Consider the following 21,611-nt stretch of genomic DNA (forward strand, 5'->3'; position numbering starts at 1 on the left):
CCCTAAAATATTTACTCTCTGTCCTTTACCAAAAACGTTTGGGAACTTCTCAATGAATAGAGCATGTGAAAAGTTAAATGGGAAAAAAAGAGAAAATGGGGCATTGGAAAGATCAAATTGTGTGTCCATGCTTTCTCCTTTCAATCCATAGCAAGTATGGCAAGGCTGGCAGAGCAACAGGGAGGGGAGGTCAGTGGTCAAATTTCATGTCACTTTAAGAATGCCGTGAACACAAAACCCTCCACTGTGTAGACCTGAAAATCCTCATGAACTAAAAATTCCATTAACGTATGCTTTCTCTAACTACGCTAAGTGAAGGCAGACACAAAGCACAGATGACCCCTAGCAACAGACAACCCCTAGCAACAGACAAAATTACATGGTTCTCACATATTGATGCTCCTTAGAATACACCCACAGTCACAGAGCCTGGGGTTAAAAGTCAGGGAGGAAAGCACCCCACTGGTCAAGTCCTAGGTTAGAACCAAAGCTCCCATTCTAGCAGGCTCTGACCTTGAGCTAGCCATGTGACTCTCTGAGGGTGTAATTATTTTATCTGTAAAATGAGGCTTGACGACCAACCAGAGGAATATTACCTCTCTCAACTCCTAAAACTGGAGGAAAAATGAGAAGAGGAAAGAGACGAAGAGAGGAGGAACTTTCTTTTAAAAATACGGTGTTTTGTTTTCTTTTTTATAATAGTCAAGATACAGTCAGGACAGAGATATCCTCATGGGAAAGCAAAAGGTCTATGGCCAAGCATCAGGCTGCACTCAAGAACACTAATTAGCAAGACTTCAGATGGAAGACTAAGAAACAGAGGCATTTGAATTCAAGGATGTGAGTTTGTTCCTTTCCTTTTTTAGGGGCTCCTGGAAACAAAGACACATGTACCCATGCAGGGTGTGTTCTCTTTTCTTTCCCCAGGGGCAAAAGCAACATTTGTCTGTATAATGCCTGCTGTACAAGTAGCCAACCAGGCATTAGTCATGGATACTATCTGTAATAAGGGGTGGGTGAAAACAGTCAGCACCTCCCTACCACCTTCAATAAAATGAAGCTTGTTTATCACAGTCCATACACTTGAAACAGTTTGGGAGGGTACAGTTCTGTTTATGTACTGGGGTAACTTTATGAAAAAATACTTAGCCCTCTCAAGAGCAAACACAGTGCACCCTCAAGTCTAGACAAGGAAGGTTCATTTTCCGACGGGCAATATGATTTAGTCCAGTAACTCGATTTTTCAGCTTCCAAAAGGTGTTCTTTTTTTTAAAACAAGTGTGGAATCTAAAGCTTAGAACCCTGTTTCTCTCAACAAGTTTAAGTTCTCTGTTTTACAAGTTAATAGCTTTAAACAAGAACAACAATAATCTCAAGACCCTGAAGAAAACCATTTTTGACAACTTAGTAAGTATTAAATATAAAATTACCATATGGGTCAGCACACCCATTACTAAGTATATGAAAACATATGTCCACACAAAATTATACACAAATGTTCACAGCAGTTATTATTCACAACAGCGAAAAAGGAGAAACAATCCAAATGCACAACATGTGGTATATCCATACAATAGGATATTGGCAATAAAAAGAAATGAAATACTGATCAATGTTACAACATGAATGAACCTTGAAACATTACACTAAGTGAAAGAAACCAGTCACCGAAGGCCACATATTCTATAATTGCATTTATATGAAGTTCCGGAATGGGCAAACCCATAAAGACAGAAAGGAGATTAGTGACTGTTAGCTGAGGGGGGTGGGAGTGAACTGCTAGTGAACATGGGGTTTCTTTTCAGCATGATGACAACGTTACAAAATTAGACGGTGGTGACAGTTTTAAGACTTTGTAAATATATTAAAAACTACTAAACTGCGCACTTTACTTGAATGAGTGAATTTTACGGTTATGTGAACTATGTCTCAATAGAGCTATTATGAAAACCTAGTGAACCTTTTTTTTTCCATCATTAAAAATGACACACTTCATATTTTAGTCAGTATTGAGCTTTAAGTTAAAATCTCATTTTTGCTATCAGTTTCTATATAAAGAAAGAAGAGTCAGGTTTAATAAGGGTTAATAGATCCCTTTTTCTGGTAATTCCCATCTTGTGACATGTTAAACCTCATGACAAATTGGAAAGTCTTGTGCTCACAGAAAAAGCATTTTTCACTATTATCTCCAAGGGATCCCTGCAGGAGGGTCCATTCTAAAACTATGCTATGCAAAAGTTTCACTGCAACATGTCCACATTTGTATATGAGGGAACAAGGAAGAAAGGGAAAAAATCCTACTGTGAATCAAAAAAAATCCCCCAAGCAAGGCCATAAATCAGACACAGCATAGCAGGCTAAACACACTTTGTGCTCATACAGACTTACCACCTGGGTCTTCGGGCCTTGTTTCACCTCCGGGGTAGAAGCTACGCTTCCTACAGCCACCTCTTCAGAAACTGAACTCTCCTTGGTATTACTCAGAAAATCCACTTCATCTTCAGCTTTCGTGTCTGGCATTTCTGAAGAGAACAAGGTGGTTACAAAGTGCATTTGGAAAAATTGATTCCTGGGCCTTACTATTTACACAACATGCTCCAGGTTTCATGTGTTTTGTTTGCCTTTCCCTTTGTGTTAAATAGAAACTATTATTTTGTAGCTGGTGTCATTTCTGACCCTGTGCTGAGCTAGTCCCTCATCACCTGGTTATATGGTTTTCTCCAGCTTCTGTGTGGGTTTGTAGCTAAGGTAAGATCCAGTTCAATGTCCACTGAGCTTCCATCTTCACTACTGACTTTTTCATGACAATTTGGTGAGTATGGTGCTGACTTGCACATGGATAAGAAAACTGACAAGCTTTAAGGGAACAGATTAATAGCTAAAGCTAGTAGTCCATCCTGACCATTATCAAAGAGGCAAGAAATGTATCTGTACAGGACAAAAAGGAAAGAACTGCTGAGAATGAGATAAAGCCTCTGGGAAGAGTCTTTCTTTAAAAACGTACTACATACACTCACGTACCCATCACAGCAATTGATAAGACTGAACTATTCTTAATAAATTAGTTTTTGTTTTAACTTTTATTTCTTCCCAAACCAAAACATAATTACACACTATCAACAGCAATTCCTTTTCTGAAGAAAAAGTTTTTTCATGTTTTCTTTAGAATTATGCTCAACAGACCAAACAGTAGTGGTTTTGTTACATGACTACCATATGGTCAAGCTAATACAGGAAGGAAGTGATAAAATGATGCCTGAGGCAAATTTAGGCTTCGACACTTCTTTAAAGGGAACTGATGGTTGAACAGTCAAAATTCACCTTGATAATCCAAATACAAATGGAACTATCATCTCGATTTCATTTGGAAAATTTTCTGAGGTTGTTATTAATCTAATCACACTACTACTCTGGCAGAGAAAAATGTTCCCTACACCAGAGGGCACAGAGGCTCCTTTCACCAAAGAATAAATTATATTATATTGTATTATGTATTTTATAATTATATAAATAAAATATATTAAGATTTTATTCTAATAGCACACTGTGAGAGTGTATACCTTTATACACTGTGACGTATAAAGGTCTACTTTAGATTTAGGAAAGTGACATTCCTATAAATGAACAGTTGTAAGTCTCCTTTCTTTGCCCTAATTTTTTAATTACATAATCTTACTAGCAATTTAAAAAAATGGGCAAGGGCTTCCCTGGTGGTGCAGTTGTTGAGAGTCCGCCTGCTGATGCAGGGGACGCGGGTTCGTGTCCCGGTCCAGGAAGACCCCATATGCCGTGGAGCGGCTGGGCCCGTGAGCCATGGCCGCTGAGCCTGCGCGTCCGGAACCTGTGCTCCGCAGCGGGAGAGGCCACAACAGTGAGAGGCCCGCGTACCGCAAAAAAAAAAAAAAAAAAAATGGGCAAGCACGTTTCCTTGCCCAAAGAACCAAAATCTTTCTTACATTTCATAAAATGTGATTAAAGTTAAAAAAAAAAAAAAAAACTGACTAAGCAACCCCCTTAGAAGTATTCCTTGAGCAAAACATTTCTGAGTAAGATAGGGTTGTTTTTTGGTTTTTTTTTTTTTTGGAGGGGGGCTGTTGATGATTTTTATTTTATTTATTTGGGGATGTGATTTCTGACACATCCTTACTATCCTACATCCATCAACTGAAAATATGTATCTTGGCAAGTAGCAACCAGTCCCAGTGGTAAACAGAGATTAGTGAGACCTGTGGGGTGTTGGCAGCCCCCTCGGCACTGGCCTGGCTCAGTTATGCACAACTAACTTCCCAAAGCACTGCGGCTAATGCTCCTGATGGGTAAAGGGCCACGTCCCCTCACTCTAACTGGAAGTTTTGTGTTTTCCTCATCTCAATTTCTATTTAGCCTTGTCAACAGCAGTATATAGAAACAAAAGCCAATGCCATGTGGCTCCTTCCAAATCAGAAGTTAAACCGATGTATCCTCACTTATAAAAGAGTATGGTTAAATTCATAAATGACATGTAAACTTCCTAGAAAATACCCTTTGGTCTGAGATCACACTCAGGTGCTTTTTCTCTATGGCAATGTGACCAGGGACTTTCCCCAATCCTGGCTATTTTCTGAAAAAAGCACCAACTTCTTCATCACTGGTTACTTCTCTCTGTCCTTTGAGGCCATGAGCATGGAGCATATATGACTCCTCTGGACAGCAGAATAAGTAACTCGCCCACACACACATACACCAAAAGCCCAAGCCCAGAGACACTATTGAAACTTGATTTTCATCTCATTTTCCTTCCTAAAGCCTTAAAATCTTAAACATAATTTCTTAGCACCTTTACTATCTTTGTGTGCTATTAAAAATCAAAGTCTGAAAAAAAAATCAAAGTCGGCTTGGTTTCTATCTTTTCTCATAAGGTACTATAGAGACAAACCTTTACATAGTTTGTACTTGCTTGGGTTAAATTCTGACTACTGAGCCAGAAAGAGAAATAATTCCAGCCCATGTGGCCAAAGACGCAGCACCCAAATGAAAACAACATAGCCAGGCATCAGCTTACAGCCACTCCCGTTCTTCTGAAATGTCAACCTGCCAGGGCCCCCAAAATAGACTTGCTGTTGTGCCTTCCTTTAAAAATTAGAGACCTTCTCATTGAAATTCTGAGACTGTTAGTGATAGAAATTTGTTGGCTGCTAACAATCCAAGACACTTTAATAAAACAAAAAGTGTGAAATCACCAAAAATACTATCTCAGGTTTCTTAAATCCCTCAAGTGGAAAAATAGATTATAAATGGTTAAACACCCTCTACCAGGGAAAATAACCACTGTGTTTAAATTGCTCTTTTTCTAAAGTCACTTCTCTCCTTATTCTATCTGTTCATTTCTATTCATGCCCCACCCCCAAATTCTTAACACCTACTACAGTAAAGGGGTTTTCAAAAATTAGAAAGAAGGGCAAGAGCAATCAAACGATAAAAACAAAACAGGCTTCTTACCTACGAGAGCCTGGGGGCAAGCAAGGAGATAGGTCCTCTGTCTATAGCTGGTAACAGGTGGTGGTCGCAAAGTGTGAATCAAACTGACCTTGAATGACTTCAGGAGTCAAAACCGAGTCCGACTCCAGTTTGAACTTCAGCCTCAACCCCCAATACGGAGTTTTATTCAGATGGTTTCTTTCCACTGAACACCAGTGGTTTCTCTTTGCTCTCTCTGGACATGGCTACCCACAGACGGAACGGGCTGGTGCTGTGTGAGCAATCTGCTTGCTGCAGCTGCTTCACCAAGATAAGCAGACACACCGTCTGCCCTGTGACAGCAGCTCAGCAGACTAGGCTCTGGCGGAAATCCTGTATCCTATCCCTTGCACTTCACAGGGTCCTCAATTCCCAGACTGCTGCCCAAGAGCAACAGGCAATGGAACTGGAGGTCTGCTCCTCAGGCAGGAAAAGGAGGGAGTTCCCTTCCCACAGCCTCCACCAATGACCTAATACCACCATTTGGGATGCTGGGCCATCGGCTTACAACGATACTTAGAGCTGTTTGTGAAACCACTCTGACTAAATTTGCTCAGGACAGAGACTAGGATGATAGGGAAAGAAAGGAGTTTAAGGTTTGTAAATAAAACACACTTTTTCAGCACTGTTTGTTATGGTTCTCAAGAAAAAGGACTAAGCCATGTGAACAAAAACATCTGCTAAATTCCTTTATCATTTTAGAGTACCTGGGATCTAGGCACTGTTTTCCAGGTTAGGAAAGTCGTGACTGCTCCAGTGCGAGAGATAGAGCATTTATAGGCTTTAAGCAATCAAGCCAGAAGTCTGGAATGCAGGGAGCAAAAACTGCCCAACCCTGAGATGACATGCCTCTCTGGATGGTGTTGACTGGTAACTTGGCAACCTACCCGATGAACGCCAGCCCTCTAAACAACAACATGACACCTACGTTTTTACCAGCACATCACAGAGACTCTTAAGGGAATTTGTTTCCCAAACTGTTGATTTTGTACTCTGCTTTGCTTACCTGTTGCCAGAGTTGGTCCCTGGAGAGGCAGAATAATCTTCTCTGGCTCCTCCCTTCCAGCAAAGCATCCTGCAAGGTCCCCAGAGGCTTCTCCACGACTACTGCCCATTGGTGGGGTCTCCTGAGGCTGGAAAGCACTCGCCTTCCCTGCAGAAGCACTCTCCAGCTGTTCAGGCCCTGGGCCCGCCTCAGAAGGACAGGGCAGTGACATGTGTCTGATTTCCCCCTCTGTCATCAGTTCTCCCGAGGCCTTGACTCGTTCTATGACAGCATCCACTATGCGACTCGCAGCCTCCTCAATCAAGGCTGCTGTCTCAGGCAGAAGCACGGCTTTGGCAGCGATGGTGCAGGGCAGAGGGGCAGCATCCTCTCCCCTGCCTGGGGCCTTGTCACCACGGCTTGAGAGCCCTGTCTCTGTGGGGTGCTCTTTGGCAGCAGGCTGCGGCGGGATGTGATGCGCTTCCTCATCCACATGTGTCTCCTTGGAGTCGCCTGTGCTACGGCTGCCATCTGCTCCCCCCACCTTCCCCTTCTCCCAACCCAGGGACACGACCTCTGGGGGTGTGGCGCCCTGAGGGTCAGTCACACCTTTGTCCGGTAAAGCTCCTGGCAAACCCAGGGTCATATTCTTCTCCTGGCTCGAAGAGACTTGTGGAATCTGGATGTCTGGAGCGCTGTGTGCTATATCCTTTCTCCTGGCCCCAGTGGTGCCTTGCAGAGCACTGACCACGGCACCATCCAATGCTGCATTTCCACTCACCTCACAAGCAGTGGTCTTCCCCTGGGACTGAGTGTTTTTCACCTCAACATCCAGAGCAGAAGATCGCTCACAATTAAGAACCTCGAACCCATCTGGTAACAGATTTGGCAATGGAGATGAGCTGTGCTGCTCTGTACCTGAGGCCTCCGGGCTTGAGTCTGCAGCCAGACTTCCTCCTGGTGGCACCAGGCTCTGTGCAGCCCCACCTTCAATCAGCTGTGCAACTGGTGGGGCCACTTCCTTGTTATGTTTAGTTTCTGCGTGAAGACAGGCCAAGGGTGTGCCCAGTGAATTACCGTTCCGAGGAGCTCTGTCCTCATCACAGGCAGCTGAGCCAGGTTCTTCATGGAATCCCGGGGCCTCTTGTCCAGGAGGTGGTGTTCTCGGCTCTTCCTGCAACATTCCTGAATGAAGAGTGTTGTCCTTAATGGAGGAATAGGTCACTGCTTTATCCTTGTCTTCTGGTCCCTGAGCTGCAGTGCTCTTTGGAACCACCTGATCTTTCCCTTCTTCAGTCAAAGCGGAATCAGAGGCCAAAGTGGCCTGACCCACATGGAGCAGGGAAGAGTCAGTGACCCCCTCGACGATATTCAGGACTTCAGGGTCTGCTGAGAGGCAGGGACGCTCACACTCCCCACCAGGTCCTACGGGACTGGTATTGCCCATGCCGGGCTGAAGATCTAGAGCAGAGGAGGGTGTGCACAGGCCTGCTGCACTGTCTTCTGGTGGCTGCTTCTCCAGATCATTCGAATCTCCATCTGGGCCATCTCTACAATCTGTATGTGGTTCAAGAGTTGCTGTTCCTTTTTCATTCTGGGAGGAGGGGACAAGAGAAAGTGCGTCATCTTTGGTTACTGATTCACTGCCAGGACTGCCTGTCAGAGAGAAAGTCCTGCCTGATGTCACTGCCTGGTCTGACACCCGTTCTTTCTCAGCTTTGGGGACAAGAGCATGTGGATGTGGAACTACCTCAAGCATATTTACTAAAGATGTTTCTAGTTTTGAATCTTTTCCTTGGCTTTCTTTATCCAAAACTTGGAGAGGACAAAAATCCACATGTTCCTGGGTGTCTCTATCAGGGTCAGGGGTGACCGTGTTAGCCTGTGGGCCTTCCGAGCAGCTGGCAGTGGGCAGTGGTTGTGTGTTGAACAGCCCTGTGGTGGTACCTTCAGGCTGGGTAACTATGTCATCACAGTGTTCTACAGCCAACACACCACTAGGAGTCCCCGTGTTCTGTCGACATGCAGAGGCAGCACAAAGTTTATCATCTCCAGTTGTAGAACACATGGGTGATTTGCTATTTTGGCTTTGAACATGAGATGAATCCGTTTCTGATTTCTGGTTTGGCATAACATCTTTTTGCAGCCTGGGAAAGGTTAAATCAGAGGGTGACACCGCCACACACATGCTGGCTAAGGGAGTGTCAAGTTCGAGACCTTTTGAAATCTCATCTTTTGCAGTAGCTAGAATTAACTGAGAGTTCTGAGCCCCTGGAGCATCAGCACTCTCTTCACAACTTCTTGAAGTTTCAGTTTCTGCAGTGTTTTCATCAATGGCAATTTCTTCATCACTAACGACAAGTAAAGACACAGCAGGCTTGTCAGCAACCAGGGAGCCAGAGGCAGAGACACCGTTTGGAACGCTGGCTTTATCCATAGGCTCGTCTGTGACTTTTACATCAGAGGCTCCAGCTGTGCTGATATTAGAGTCCTCAAATCTTTCCTTCATACTCTCCCCTGCTGCAAGCACATTCCTCTGGGTGGTGGCCTCTGGGTTCAAGAGACTGCGTTCCGTTTCCCCTGCAGTGTCTGGGACGCTGGCACCTGCTGGTGAAGGGACCATGAGTTCACCTCCAGAGAAAGACTGGGCCATGCCGGGCTCCAGGGCTACGCCTCCCTGCAGGACGCGGCCTCCACTGCCTGGAGACTCCTGGTCTGTGGCCATTGCCGAAGATTTTGTTCCAGTTTCTTCACATCTGACTCCACAGGATGGAAGGCTTTCTGTGTCCTTTCCTTTGCAATCAGGTATGCTCTGACGGCAGCTGTCAGGATCAGACGTAGTCCCAGAGTCCATGATAGGTGCTGGCTCCACCTTGTCTCTTTTTCTCTCCATGCCTATATTTTTCTTCCTACGGGAAGAGTCTGTATTCTCTTCCTTAACCACACTTGACAAATCATAGGAACTTTCAATCTGCCCCACAGTGCTCCCAAGGCAGCACTGAGAGCTCTCAGAACCTTCAGGAGAAGCAAGCTGCTGGCTGGCTGTGGGCTCTGATGCACAGGGAAGAAACTGACCATCTGTATCTTGGTCACTGGGCAGACTTGAAGGTTCTTGTGCTGTTACCACTGAGGGCATAAGACTGTCCATCTGTTTGAGGTTTGTTTTCTAGGAGGAAATGGAAGATACTTTAAAAAAAATTGTCGGGGGGAAAAGATGTCACTGACACCTATAAGCAAAAATTCTGTTGGAGAGAACTCAGTAGCATTCCAGCCTCTCAAGTCACAGGATAAGCCAACCTAAATAAATACAAATAAATTCTCTCTTGTTCCTGACATTAATTTCCTCTTACAGTTGCATATGCGCTAGAATGATAAAAATGGCAAGAATAATATAATATGACTATTTTCTATAGTATGAACTTATTTTAGAAAACAGATAAAAACTGAGCCTCAAAAAAGCTCAGCGGCTATCTTCAAATGAGCAGCTGAGAAAGATACTTTTTATAGGGGCTTTAGAGGGGCAGAGGCTGCTTCCATCCCACCTCATATATACAAGTAAAAACAAATCCTGGCCAGTCTGGTAAACTCTCTTCAATCACAAGGCACAGACATATGCTCCCATGCCCTAAATTCTCACTGAGGAGTTACACAGCATCCTTTAATCTCCAAAATATGCTCCGTTCAATCTAGTTTAACAATTTTAGTTATGGGGTTATAATTTCAAAAAGAGTGGCATGGTCAATTCTTTTACTGCTTGATAAAAACAGTTCCTCTGTTCCTCTAATACTGAATATTAAATAAATAAGAATATATTCAACTAGTAATACCTAATTCTTGATTATTCTCAGATGGTACTGTGCTTTGAGGATATTATAGGTCATCTCAAAAATAGTTTTGGGGGCTTCCCTGGTGGCGCAGTGGTTGAGAGTCCGCCTGCCGATGCAGGGGACACGGGTTCGTGCCCCGGTCCGGGAAGATCCCACATGCCGCGGAGCGGCTGGGTCCGTGAGCCATGGCCACTGAGCCTGCGCACCCGGAGCCTGTGCTCCACAACGAGAGAGGCCACAACAGGGAGAGGCCCGCGTACCACAAAAAAAAAATAGTTTTTGCAACTTGAAAAACAGATGTAACCAACTACACAGGAATGGTTAAAACAATCATGGTTAATCAACCTGATGGAAAATGCTACGCTGTTATGTAAGTGTTAACTATGAAGACCACAGTGAAATAAGGAAAAGATATTTGTAACATAATGTTTAAGAAAACAAATAAAACTTATAATTAATCTAAGGTTATAATTATGCAAAAACTACAAGTACATGTAGATAACACTTAGGAAAAAATGGAGAAAAACAAACACAGCTGATCTTTAGAGTGGGTTTACCTTTATATCAAAATTTCAGGAATCATTAAAATGATACTATTTTCTTTCAACACATAAAAACTATTTTTCTATCTTTTTTTTTTTTTTTTTTTTTTTTTTGGCTGCACTGCGTAGCTTGTGAGATCTCAGTTCCCTGACCAGGGATTGAACCCAGGTCACGGCAATGAAAGCCCAGAATCCTAACCACTAGGCCTCCAGGGTAGTCCCAAAACTATTTTTATAACACCTGGTTTGCTCTTCACTCATTATCTGATCTACTACAATAATCTCACGCAAATCCACCGTGCACTGTCATCTCATTCACTTACCCATTCAGTTCCTGTGTCGAGCACTTACAGTACTCCATCATCAGCTGATTCCTGTCTACTCACTGGGTCTGATGTAAAAGTTCACACATGTTAACTGTAAAACGAGTTACGCTCACTAAAGTCCTTCTAATAATAGAGCACACGAAAAATGAATTTTCACTGAAAGCGTCTGTGCTATGCTCCTTAGGGTATTCAAAATGGCTTGCTTCCCTTCCCGCTGAGAGTGTAACTGACTCTAAAAAAATTATGAAAGCAGGTCATTAAATTTAATAAAGGGTGAACATTACAGAACAGAGATTTGCAGAAAAAAGTTGTATTGCTTGAAAAATTTTAGATGCTCCTAACACAAGCATCTTCTCACAGTTTTAATTTCTCATGGTTTCCTGTAAAATATTCCCACACCTTGCAGGTAGCTTTGGCATCTACAAAGTGCTGTTTTCAAATGGACTATCATTCACCCAGTAAGAAGAGCCCTAAAGGAAAACCTGACCTTCCGGCAGTCTCTTCAGAGGAAAATAAAATGACACCTATTCTGGAACAAATATGACTCGGAGAGGCAGAGGCAGGTACATCTACAACCTGCTATGAAGTGTCCTGGCCTGCTGCTCTCCGAAACAAGCAAGGCCTGCTCCCAAAGAAGGCTCTGGCGTTGAGCTGACCCCAGATGACCTTAAATGAAATTACTGCCAAGCTTTTTCCAAATCAAATCAACTCTGAAATAAAATGGGTGGAAAAATTATCTAAACTTAGCCTTTCAGATGTTGCGGCCAAGAGAGATGTACCCATGTGACGTTTATATTATCCATAATAAATGCTACCAGGGAGTATGTAATGTTTTTATGTCTGGCAACAACTTTATCTTGAAGGCTTGAGTGGATTATAAAATCTTTATTGTTTTAGTGATCTTTTTACCACACAACTACCAATTTAAATATAGTAACACAGTCATCACTCATTGAAAGAGCTGTGAAAAGACTCCATTTCTGAGTAAATTTGGTTCTTATTCTTCAGCAACAATCTCAAGAAACTGTTTAGCTCATTTTGTTTTATAAAGTTAAACCAGCAAATTTATAGAGTTAAATAAATTTCCTTTTATGCCAGGAAAATTTAGTTCTAGTTGTTGCATATTTCTGTATCTGCAATGTGTATGTGTGTCTTTCGTTATTTTAAAAGCCTGGCAAAAAAAAATGAAAAGTTCTCGCAGTCTCCTATCGCTACTACCCCAGTGCTGAGCTCTGTCTCTATAAATGCTAACATCTAATATAGTTAAAACTGCTTTACAGGTTTCACAATCTTTGAGGGAAGCACTGTTATGTTCTAATTATAGCAAGGCTCATTGAAGGAAGGGGTGAGGGCACAAAAGCCTGAAAATGGAAATTTTCTGTCTTACCATTAGCTGCTGTTGAATGTTCATAAGTTTAAAAATATGTCCAGTGCAACTGTCTCCAGGAAGTGGGGGTTCCTGGTGTGGTTCAGACTCAGAGGTTAACGTATAGACGTCCAGCTCTCGGTGATGCCTCACAGAACAGTCTCCGTAAGGTATTTCATAGGATAAACTGCTCCAGGAGTCTGGTTCTCCAGTATCCTCCCTGGAAGCAAGCAAACTCTGGTTAATATATATGTATATTTTATACATAATATACATGAATATATTATAATATTAATATATAATAACACACATATATGTATACAATATGCATATATATGTATTCTGCCTCCCAGGCAAAGGTTTAACCCTCTAAGTCTTATTTAAAATTTCAAACCTCATTGCTCTTTGAGGCTCTGCAGCAGAAATTTGGTTTGCACAGTTCCCCAGTAATTCAGGCATATAACTAACTGTTTTATTCTCTTCATATGAGGTCATAAATGGGCTAAATGAAAACTGCAGGATTCCTCCCTAAGGATGTTCTTTTGATCAAGATAAAGAGAAGACTGGGATCCTAAAATAGTTAATATTATGCTCACAACCAAATAATAGGAAATGTAAGGAGGATGGTTTTGCCCTGGTTTTCAAAAAAAGCAAGGCTTATGAAGCGTTTCTCTTAAAATGGGTTATACCATATGCTAAATGCAGTTGATCATATTGGGAAGGGAAGAACTAATCAACCCAATCCGTGCAAAGGCACTCCAATTTTTGTTAAAAATAGGTGGAGGAAGCACTCTCAAAATTCTCGAAGTCAACTATATAGAGGAAAACTATCAATATTATAATGCCTTATCATACTATACTTGTCAATATAATTATCAAATCCTATTTTGAATGAAGCACTTGGTTCCAAGAACTTTAAGCTATAACTTTAAATTTAAAAGACAAACAACTTTGCTCAGCTCACATCATTATAGATACACCTCATATTCAAATAAAGCCGACAAATGCCCAGGTATGTAAAAAAGCATTTCTGGGATAGGCCTCAAAACATGAAATCTCTTTACGTGGTTCTAATGAACCAGTACGCTCATAAGGTATCCCAGAGATTCTGGAAGAAGGCAGAATGTAGTGTTTGAGATCATTATCATGTTTTAAAATAAAAAATAAAACTAAAGAATTAAGAACTAATAGACATGCCATCCACTGACAAATATGAGAGGGAAACATTACTTCAACTCTCTCTCCAGTGTTCTGTCTACTAAATCATACCTGTCAGTTCTTAACAATTCACCAGAGAATAACTGGAATTTGAAAGCTAAAAATATGCTATAGTGGAAAACCTATAACAAACTGGACAGTCATGCACTGGCTGAAGGTAACAATTAAGGCTGTTCCAAAAGAAAACTATTATAATTTCCATACTCAAGAGTGACTCCCAAACAGTTGCTTAAAATGAACTTAGCATATGCTATGCTAAATGTTTCATGCATTTACCAAGCTGCTCTATGCTGAGCAAAGTGACCTCAAACAGAAAAGTACCTAAAAGACAGTCACTTAAAAGTTCAACTGAATGACTCAAGAAGTCAATCAGCTCCACCAAATGAGGGGGAGACAACGACTCTGTAAATTCAACTTTGGAGCTTGGGTTGACATTGTCACTAACTCTGCTTAACTGTCTGACAGGCATTACTGGCATATCTGCTTACTCAGATTACCACTTATAGCCATGCTCCAATTAAAAAAAAAAAAGGTATTTGAAAACAAAACTTGATTTATACACCACCACTGAGTGTGAACCAAATACAACAAGCTAGAAGGGAACTGTTTGCCAAAGCAGGGGCAATTAAATAGTGATACAGTCCATTCCCAGCAAGATGGAGTTTTCTACCAACCTTGCCACTATTAATTCTCAAACTGCTTCTTTTCTAATAGCTAAACCTTGGGAAATTCCCTCCTGTAACCACAACCTATTTATCTCCTACCTCACCCATGCTCTCCCCTTCCAGAAGAATGTGCTTTTGTTGCCACAAGTGCTAACCCTTCAATCTCCCAATTCATCGTCCCTGTGGATTTTTGTTGCTTCCTAGCCCACCTAGAAACCAAAGACTAGTTAATGCAATTATTCTCCCACTGGCTTCCATGAATATCTGCTGCTATTGACACTCTTCAAACCCATCGTGCCTGTAGGTCTGGGTGAACCCCACCATTCAGCAAGTATTTGTGCCAGTATTCTTGGTGCTGGTGATACAAACGAAAATCCTTGTCCTGTTGAAGCTTAGCAAGGGAGACAAGAGCAATCAAGATAAATAAAATACCTAGAATTCTGGAAGACAGCAAGTGTGGTGGAGAAAATAAACCAGAGATGAGGGCTGCAATTTGAAATGTGGTGGGTCAGGGAAGGCCTCACCGAGGTGACATTTAAGCCAATGCATTGTCTGCCCTGTATTCAACACTGTATAAAACCTTGGCTGGATCCACTGATAAAACTTGGCAAAGTTCTATGACTAAGAATGTTTACTGCAACATTAGGTGTAATAGTACTAAAGACTGGAAACACCCTGAGTCAGAAACTAGAGGGATGTTTGGTAAATTAAAGGACAGATCTACAGACTATTATGGAGCCATTAAATGTAACTGAAAAAAACAGTTCAATAACATTGAAATCTACATTCAGTGAAATAAGCAAAATAAAAAGAGCAAAAAAATATAAGCATAGACAGTAAACTGTACAATAAAAACAGTGTCAGGGTGGTTGGGTTATAGGTTTTCTTCTTCTCTGGGATTTTAATTAATGTCTTAAATAATTTTTTAAAGTTCCTATTCAGCCAGGCCTCGCTGCTGCTCTGTAATGCTTCTTACTCATGTGTTAATCCATCCCCATGGGGGTTACCAAAATGTTCTATAATTTCCTCAAAGGCCTAACATTAACCTTGTCTACTTCATTCTCAGGTGACCTTTTCTCCCATCTTACTGAAAAGCTTGAGGCCATCTAACGTGAACTAAACCCATCTTCAAATCACCAAAAAATGCCTGTGCCCGTCTCCTCTGACTTCAGGGCACATCTCTATGCAGTGGGTTTGCTCTGTTCCACACCCCCGTCCTTAGGTAACTGGCTCGGTCATCACCCCCTGGATGCCTGTAGTCTTCCACCTGCTTCTGGACTAGCTCTTTCCCCATCCACCTGCAAGTACCATGAAAACCTCACCAGTAGACAGAGCAGAGGCAGGAAAAGGGATTACTGCACAGGTGCCGGCAGCAGCAATCTTTACTCAGCCCTGCAGACCAGCAGTTCTCTCTGAGGAATCCAGCCCCCAGGGGACATCTGACAATGTCTGGAGACATTTTTCGTTGTCACAACCTGGGGATGGGGAGGGGTCCTACAATGCACAGGACAGCTCCCTACAAGAAAGAATCATCAGGCCCAAATTGCCGGTGGTGCTGGTGTTGAGAAATGCTGCTGTAAACCCCCGAACCCCTTTCTGTCTGCCCTCCACTTCCTTCCCTTCTACCTCCTTACCAGCCATTTGAACAACTAAAGGCTTTGTGCCTACTCCCTCCCACTGCTACTAAAACTTCTGTCTTGGGTTCCAGTGACAAAATAAATCTCCAAATCCAATGGCTTTTCTTTGTCCCCACTGTCCTTGAGTTTTTTTTTTTTTTTTTTTTTTTTATTTTTATTTTACAAATTTAATCAGTTATACATATACATATGTTCCCATATCCCCTCCCTTTTGCGTCTCCCTCCCACCCTCCCTATCCCACCCCTCCAGGCGGTCACAAAGAACCGGGCTGATCTCCCTGTGCTATGGGGCTGCTTCCCACTAGCTATCTACCTTACGTTTGGTAGTGTATATATGTCCATGCCGCTCTTTCACTTTGTCACAGCTTACCCTTCCCCCTCCCCATATCCTCAAGTCCATGCTCTAGTAGGTCTGTGTCTTTATTCCTGTCTTACCCCTATGTTCTTGATGACATTTTTTTCTTAAATTCCATATATATGTGTCAGCATACAGTATTTGTCTTTCTCTTTCTGACTTACTTCACTCTGTATGACAGACTCTAGGTCCATCCACCTCATTACAAATAGCTCAATTTCATTTCTTTTTATGGCTGAGTAATATTCCATTGTATATATGTGCCACATCTTCTTTATCCATTCATCCTATGATGGACACTTAGGTTGTTTCCATCTCCGGGCTATTGTAAATAGGGCTGCTATGAACATTTTGGTACATGTCTCTTTTTGAATTATGGTTTTCTCAGGGTATATGCCCAGTAGTGGGATTGCTGGGTCATATGGTAGTTCTATTTGTAGTTTTTTAAGGAACCTCCATACTGTTCTCCATAGTGGCTGTACCAATTCACATTCCCACCAGCAGTGCAAGAGTGTTCCCTTTTTTCCACACCCTCTCCAGCATTTATTGTTTCTAGATTTTTTGATGATGGCCATTCTGACTGGTGTGAGATGATATCTCATTGTAGTTTTGATTTGCATTTCTCTAATGAGTAAAGATGTTGAGCATCCTTTCATGTGTTTGTTGGCTGTCTGTATATCTTCTGTGGAGAAATGTCTATTTAGGTCTTCTGCCCATTTTTGGATTGGGTTGTTTGTTTTTTTGCTATTGAGCTGCATGAGCTGCTTATAAATTTTGGAGATTAATCCTTTGTCAGTTGCTTCATTTGCAAATATTTCCTCCCATTCTGACGGTTGTCTTTTCGTCTTGTTTATGGTTTCCTTTGCTGTGCAAAAGCTTTGAAGTTTCATTAGGTCCCATGTGTTTATTTTTGTCTTTATTTCCATTTCTCTAGGAGGTGGGTCAAAAAGGATCTTGCTGTGATTTATGTCATAGAGTGTTCTGCCTATGTTTTCCTCTAGGAGTTTGATAGTGTCTGGCCTTACATTTAGGTCTTTAATCCATTTTGAGCTTATTTTTGTGTATGGTGTTAGGGAGTGATCTAATCTCATACTTTTACATGTCCCTGTCCAGTTTTCCCAGCACCACTTATTGAAGAGACTGTCCTTTCTCCACTGTACATTCCTGCCTCCTTTATCAAAGATAAGGTGACCATATGTCCGTGGGTTTATCTCTGGGCTTTCTATCCTGTTCCATTGATCTATCTTTCTGTTTTTGTGCCAGTACCATACTGTCTTGATTACTGTAGCTTTGTAGTATAGTCTGAAGTCAGGGAGCCTGATTCCTCCAGCTCCATTTTTCGTTCTCAAGATTGCTTTGGCTATTCGGGGTCTTTTGTGTTTCCATACAAATTGTGAAATTTTTTGTTCTAGTTCTGTGAAAAATGCCATTGGTAGTTTGATAGGTATTGCATTGAATCTGTAGATTGCTTTGGGCAGTAGAGTCATTTTCACAATGTTGATTCTTCCAATCCAAGAACATGGTACATCTCTCCATCTATTTGTATCATCTTTAATTTCTTTCATCAGTGTCTTATAATTTTCTGCATACAGGTCTTTTGTCTCCTTAGGTAGGTTTATTCCTAGATATTTTATTCTTTTTGTTGCAATGGTAAATGGGAGTGTTTCCTTGATTTCACTTTCAGATTTTTCATCATTAGTATATAGGAATGCCAGAGATTTCTGTGCATTAATTTTGTATCCTGCAACTTTACCAAATTCATTGATTAGCTCTAGTAGTTTTCTGGTAGCATCTTTAGGATTCTCTATGTATAGTATCATGTCATCTGCAAACAGTGACAGCTTTACTTCTTCTTTTCCCATTTGGATTCCTTTTATTTCCTTTTCTTCTCTGATTGCTGTGGCTAAAACTTCCAAAACTATGTTGAATAAGAGTGGTGAGAGTGGGCAACCTTGTCTTGTTCCTGATCTTAGTGGAAATGGTTTCAGTTTTTCACCATTGAGGACGATGCTGGCTGTGGGTTTGTCATATATGGCCTTTATTATGTTGAGGAAAGTTCCCTCTATGCCTACTTTCTGCAGGGTTTTTATCATAAATGGGTGTTGAATTTTGTCAAAAGCTTTCTCTGCATCTATTGAGATGATCATATGGTTTTTCTCCTTCAACTTGTTAATATGGTGTATCACATTGATTGATTTGCGTATATTGAAGAATCCTTGCATTCCTGGAATAAACCCCACTTGATCATGGTGTATGATCCTTTTAATGTGCTGTTGGATTCTGTTTGCTAGTATTTTGTTGAGGATTTTTGCATCTATGTTCATCAGTGATATTGGCCTGTAGTTTTCTTTCTTTGTGACATCCTTGTCTGGTTTTGGTATCAAGGTGATGGTGGCCTCGTAGAATGAGTTTGGGAGTGTTCCTCCCTCTGCTATATTTTGGAAGAGTTTGAGAAGGATAGGTGTTAGCTCTTCTCTGAATGCTTGATAGAATTCGCCTGTGAAGCCATCTGGTCCTGGGCTTTTGTTTGTTGGAAGATTTTTAATCACAGTTTCAATTTCAGTGCTTGTGATTGGTCTATTCATATTTTCTATTTCTTCCTGATTCAGTCTTGGCAGGTTGTGCATTTCTAAGAATTTGTCCATTTCTTCCAGGTTGTCCATTTTATTGGCATAGAGTTGCTTATAGTAATCTCTCATGATCTTTTGTATTTCTGCAGTGTCAGTTGTTACTTCTCCTTTTTCATTTCTAATTCTATTGATTTGAGTCTTCTCCCTTTTTTTCTTGATGAGTCTGGCTAATGGTTTATCAATTTTGTTTATCTTCTCAAAGAACCAGCTTTTAGTTTTATTGATCTTTGCTATCGTTTCCTTCATTTCTTTTTCATTTATTTCTGATCTGATTTTTATGATTTCTTTCCTTCTGCTAACTTTGGGATGTTTTTGTTCTTCTTTCTCTAATTGCTTTAGGTGCAAGGTTAGGTTGTTTATTCGAGATATTTCCTGTTTCTTAAGGTGGGATTGTATTGCCATAAACTTCCCTCTTAGAACTGCTTTTGCTGCATCCCATAGGTTTTGGGTCGTCGTGTCTCCATTGTCATTTGTTTCTAGGTATTTTTTAATTTCCTCTTTGATTTCTTCAGTGATCACTTCGTTATTAAGTAGTGTATTGTTTAGCCTCCATGTGTTTGTATGTTTTACAGCTCTTTTCCTGTAATTGATATCTAGTCTCATAGCATTGTGGTCGGAAAAGATACTTGATACAATTTCAATTTTCTTAAATTTACCAAGGCTTGATTTGTGACCCAAGATATGATCTATCCTGGAGAATGTTCCATGAGCACTTGAGAAAAATGTGTATTCTGTTGTTTTTGGATGGAATGTCCTATAAATATCAATTAAGTCCATCTTGTTTAATGTATCATTTAAAGCTTGTGTTTCCTTATTTATTTTCATTTTGGATGACCTGTCCATTGGTGAAAGTGGGGTGTTAAAGTCCCCTACTATGATTGTGTTACTGTCGATTTCTCCTTTTATGGCTGTTAATATTTCCCTTATGTATTGAGGTGCTCCTATGTTTGGTGCATAAATATTTACAATTGTTATATCTTCTTCTTGGATTGATCCCTTGATCATTATGTAGTGTCCTTCTTTGTCTCTTCTCGTAGTCTTTATTTTAAAGTCTATTTTGTCTGATATGAGAATTGCTACTCCAGCTTTCTTTTGGTTTCCATTTGCATGGAATATCTTTTTCCATCCCCTTACTTTCAGTCTGTATGTATCTCTAGGTCTGAAGTGGGTCTCTTGTAGACAGCATATATATGGGTCTTGTTTTTGTATCCATTCAGCCAGTCTGTGTCTTTTGGTGGGAGCATTTAGTCCATTTACATTTAAGGTAATTATTGATATGTATGTTCCTATTCCCATTTTCTTAATTGTTTTGGGTTCGTTATTGTAGTTCTTTTCCTTCTGTTGTGTTTCTTGCCTAGAGAAGTTCCTTTAGCATTTGTTGTAAAGCTGGTTTGGTGGTGCTGAACTCTCTCAGCTTTTGCTTGTCTGTAAAGGTTTTAATTTCTCCATCAAATCTGAATGAGATCCTTGCTGGGTAGAGTAATCTTGGTTGCAGGTTTTTCTCCTTCATCACTTTAAGTATGTCCTGCCACTCCCTTCTGGCTTGTAGAGTTTCTGCTGAGAGATCAGCTGTTAACCTGATGGGGATTCCCTTGTGTGTTATTTGTTGTTTTTGCCTTGCTGCTTTTAATATGATTTCTTTGTGTTTAATTTTTGACAGTTTGATTAATATGTGTCTTGGTGTATTTCTCCTTGGATTTATTCTGTATGGGACTCTCTGTGCCTCCTGGACTTGATTAACTATTTCCTTTCCCATATTAGGGAAGTTTTCAGCTATAATCTCTTCAAATATTTTCTCAGTCCCTTTCTTTTTCTCTTCTTCTTCTGGAACCCCTATAATTCGAATGTTGGTGCGTTTAATGTTGTCCCAGAGGTCTCTGAGACTGTCCTCTGTTCTTTTCATTCTTTTTTCTTTATTTTGCTGTACAGCAGTTATTTCCACTATTTTATCTTCCACCTCACTTATCCGTTCTTCTGCCTCAGTTATTCTGCTATTGATCCCATCTAGAGTATTTTTTATTTCATTTATTGTGTTTTTAATCGATGCTTGATTCGTCTTTAGTTCTTCTAGGTCCTTGTTAACTGTTTCTTGCATTTTGTCTATTCTATTTCCAAGATTTTGGATCATCTTTACCATCATTATTCTGAATTCTTTTTCAGATAGACTGCCTATTACCTCTTCATTTGTTAGGTCTGGTGGGTTTTTATCTTGCTCCTTCTCCTGCTGTGTGTTTTTTTGTCTTCTCATTTTGCTTATGTTACTGTGTTTGGGGTCTCCTCTTTGCAGGCTGCAGGTTCGTAGTTCCCGTTGTTTTTGGTGTCTGTCCCCAGTGGCTAATGTTGGTTTAGTGGGTTGTGTAGGCTTCTTGGTGGAGGGGACTACTGCCTGTGTTCTGGTGGATGAGGCTGGATCTTGTCTTTCTGGTGGGCAGGTCCACGTCTGGTGGTGTGTTTTGGGGTGTTTGCGGACTTTTTATTATTTGAGGCAGCCTCTCTGCTAATGGGTGGCGTTGTGTTCCTGTCTTGCTAGTTGTTTGGCATAGGGTGTCCAGCACTGTAGCTTG

General features: G+C 41.1%; 1 protein-coding gene across 8 annotated transcripts in view; it reads right to left on the reverse strand.

Moving 5' to 3' along the window:
• The window catches only part of LOC132488556 (A-kinase anchor protein 13-like), a 371,872-nt gene that overhangs the window by 170,497 nt on the left and 179,764 nt on the right, over positions 1 to 21,611 (reverse strand). For 7 of the 8 annotated variants that reach the window (XM_060096872.1, XM_060096871.1, XM_060096870.1 and 4 more), the window contains exons 6-8: positions 12,564 to 12,762; positions 6,503 to 9,647; positions 2,389 to 2,522 (exon numbers count right to left, since the gene is read on the reverse strand). In XM_060096872.1, coding sequence (XP_059952855.1) covers positions 2,389 to 2,522; positions 6,503 to 9,647; positions 12,564 to 12,762 — 3,478 coding nt within the window. The remainder of the gene's footprint in view (positions 1 to 2,388; positions 2,523 to 6,502; positions 9,648 to 12,563; positions 12,763 to 21,611) is intronic. The other variant, XM_060096873.1, reaches the window with a different exon arrangement.

Source organism: Mesoplodon densirostris, chromosome 4 (assembly GCF_025265405.1).
Source record: "Mesoplodon densirostris isolate mMesDen1 chromosome 4, mMesDen1 primary haplotype, whole genome shotgun sequence".
In the NCBI taxonomy this organism is placed as follows: domain Eukaryota; kingdom Metazoa; phylum Chordata; class Mammalia; order Artiodactyla; family Ziphiidae; genus Mesoplodon; species Mesoplodon densirostris.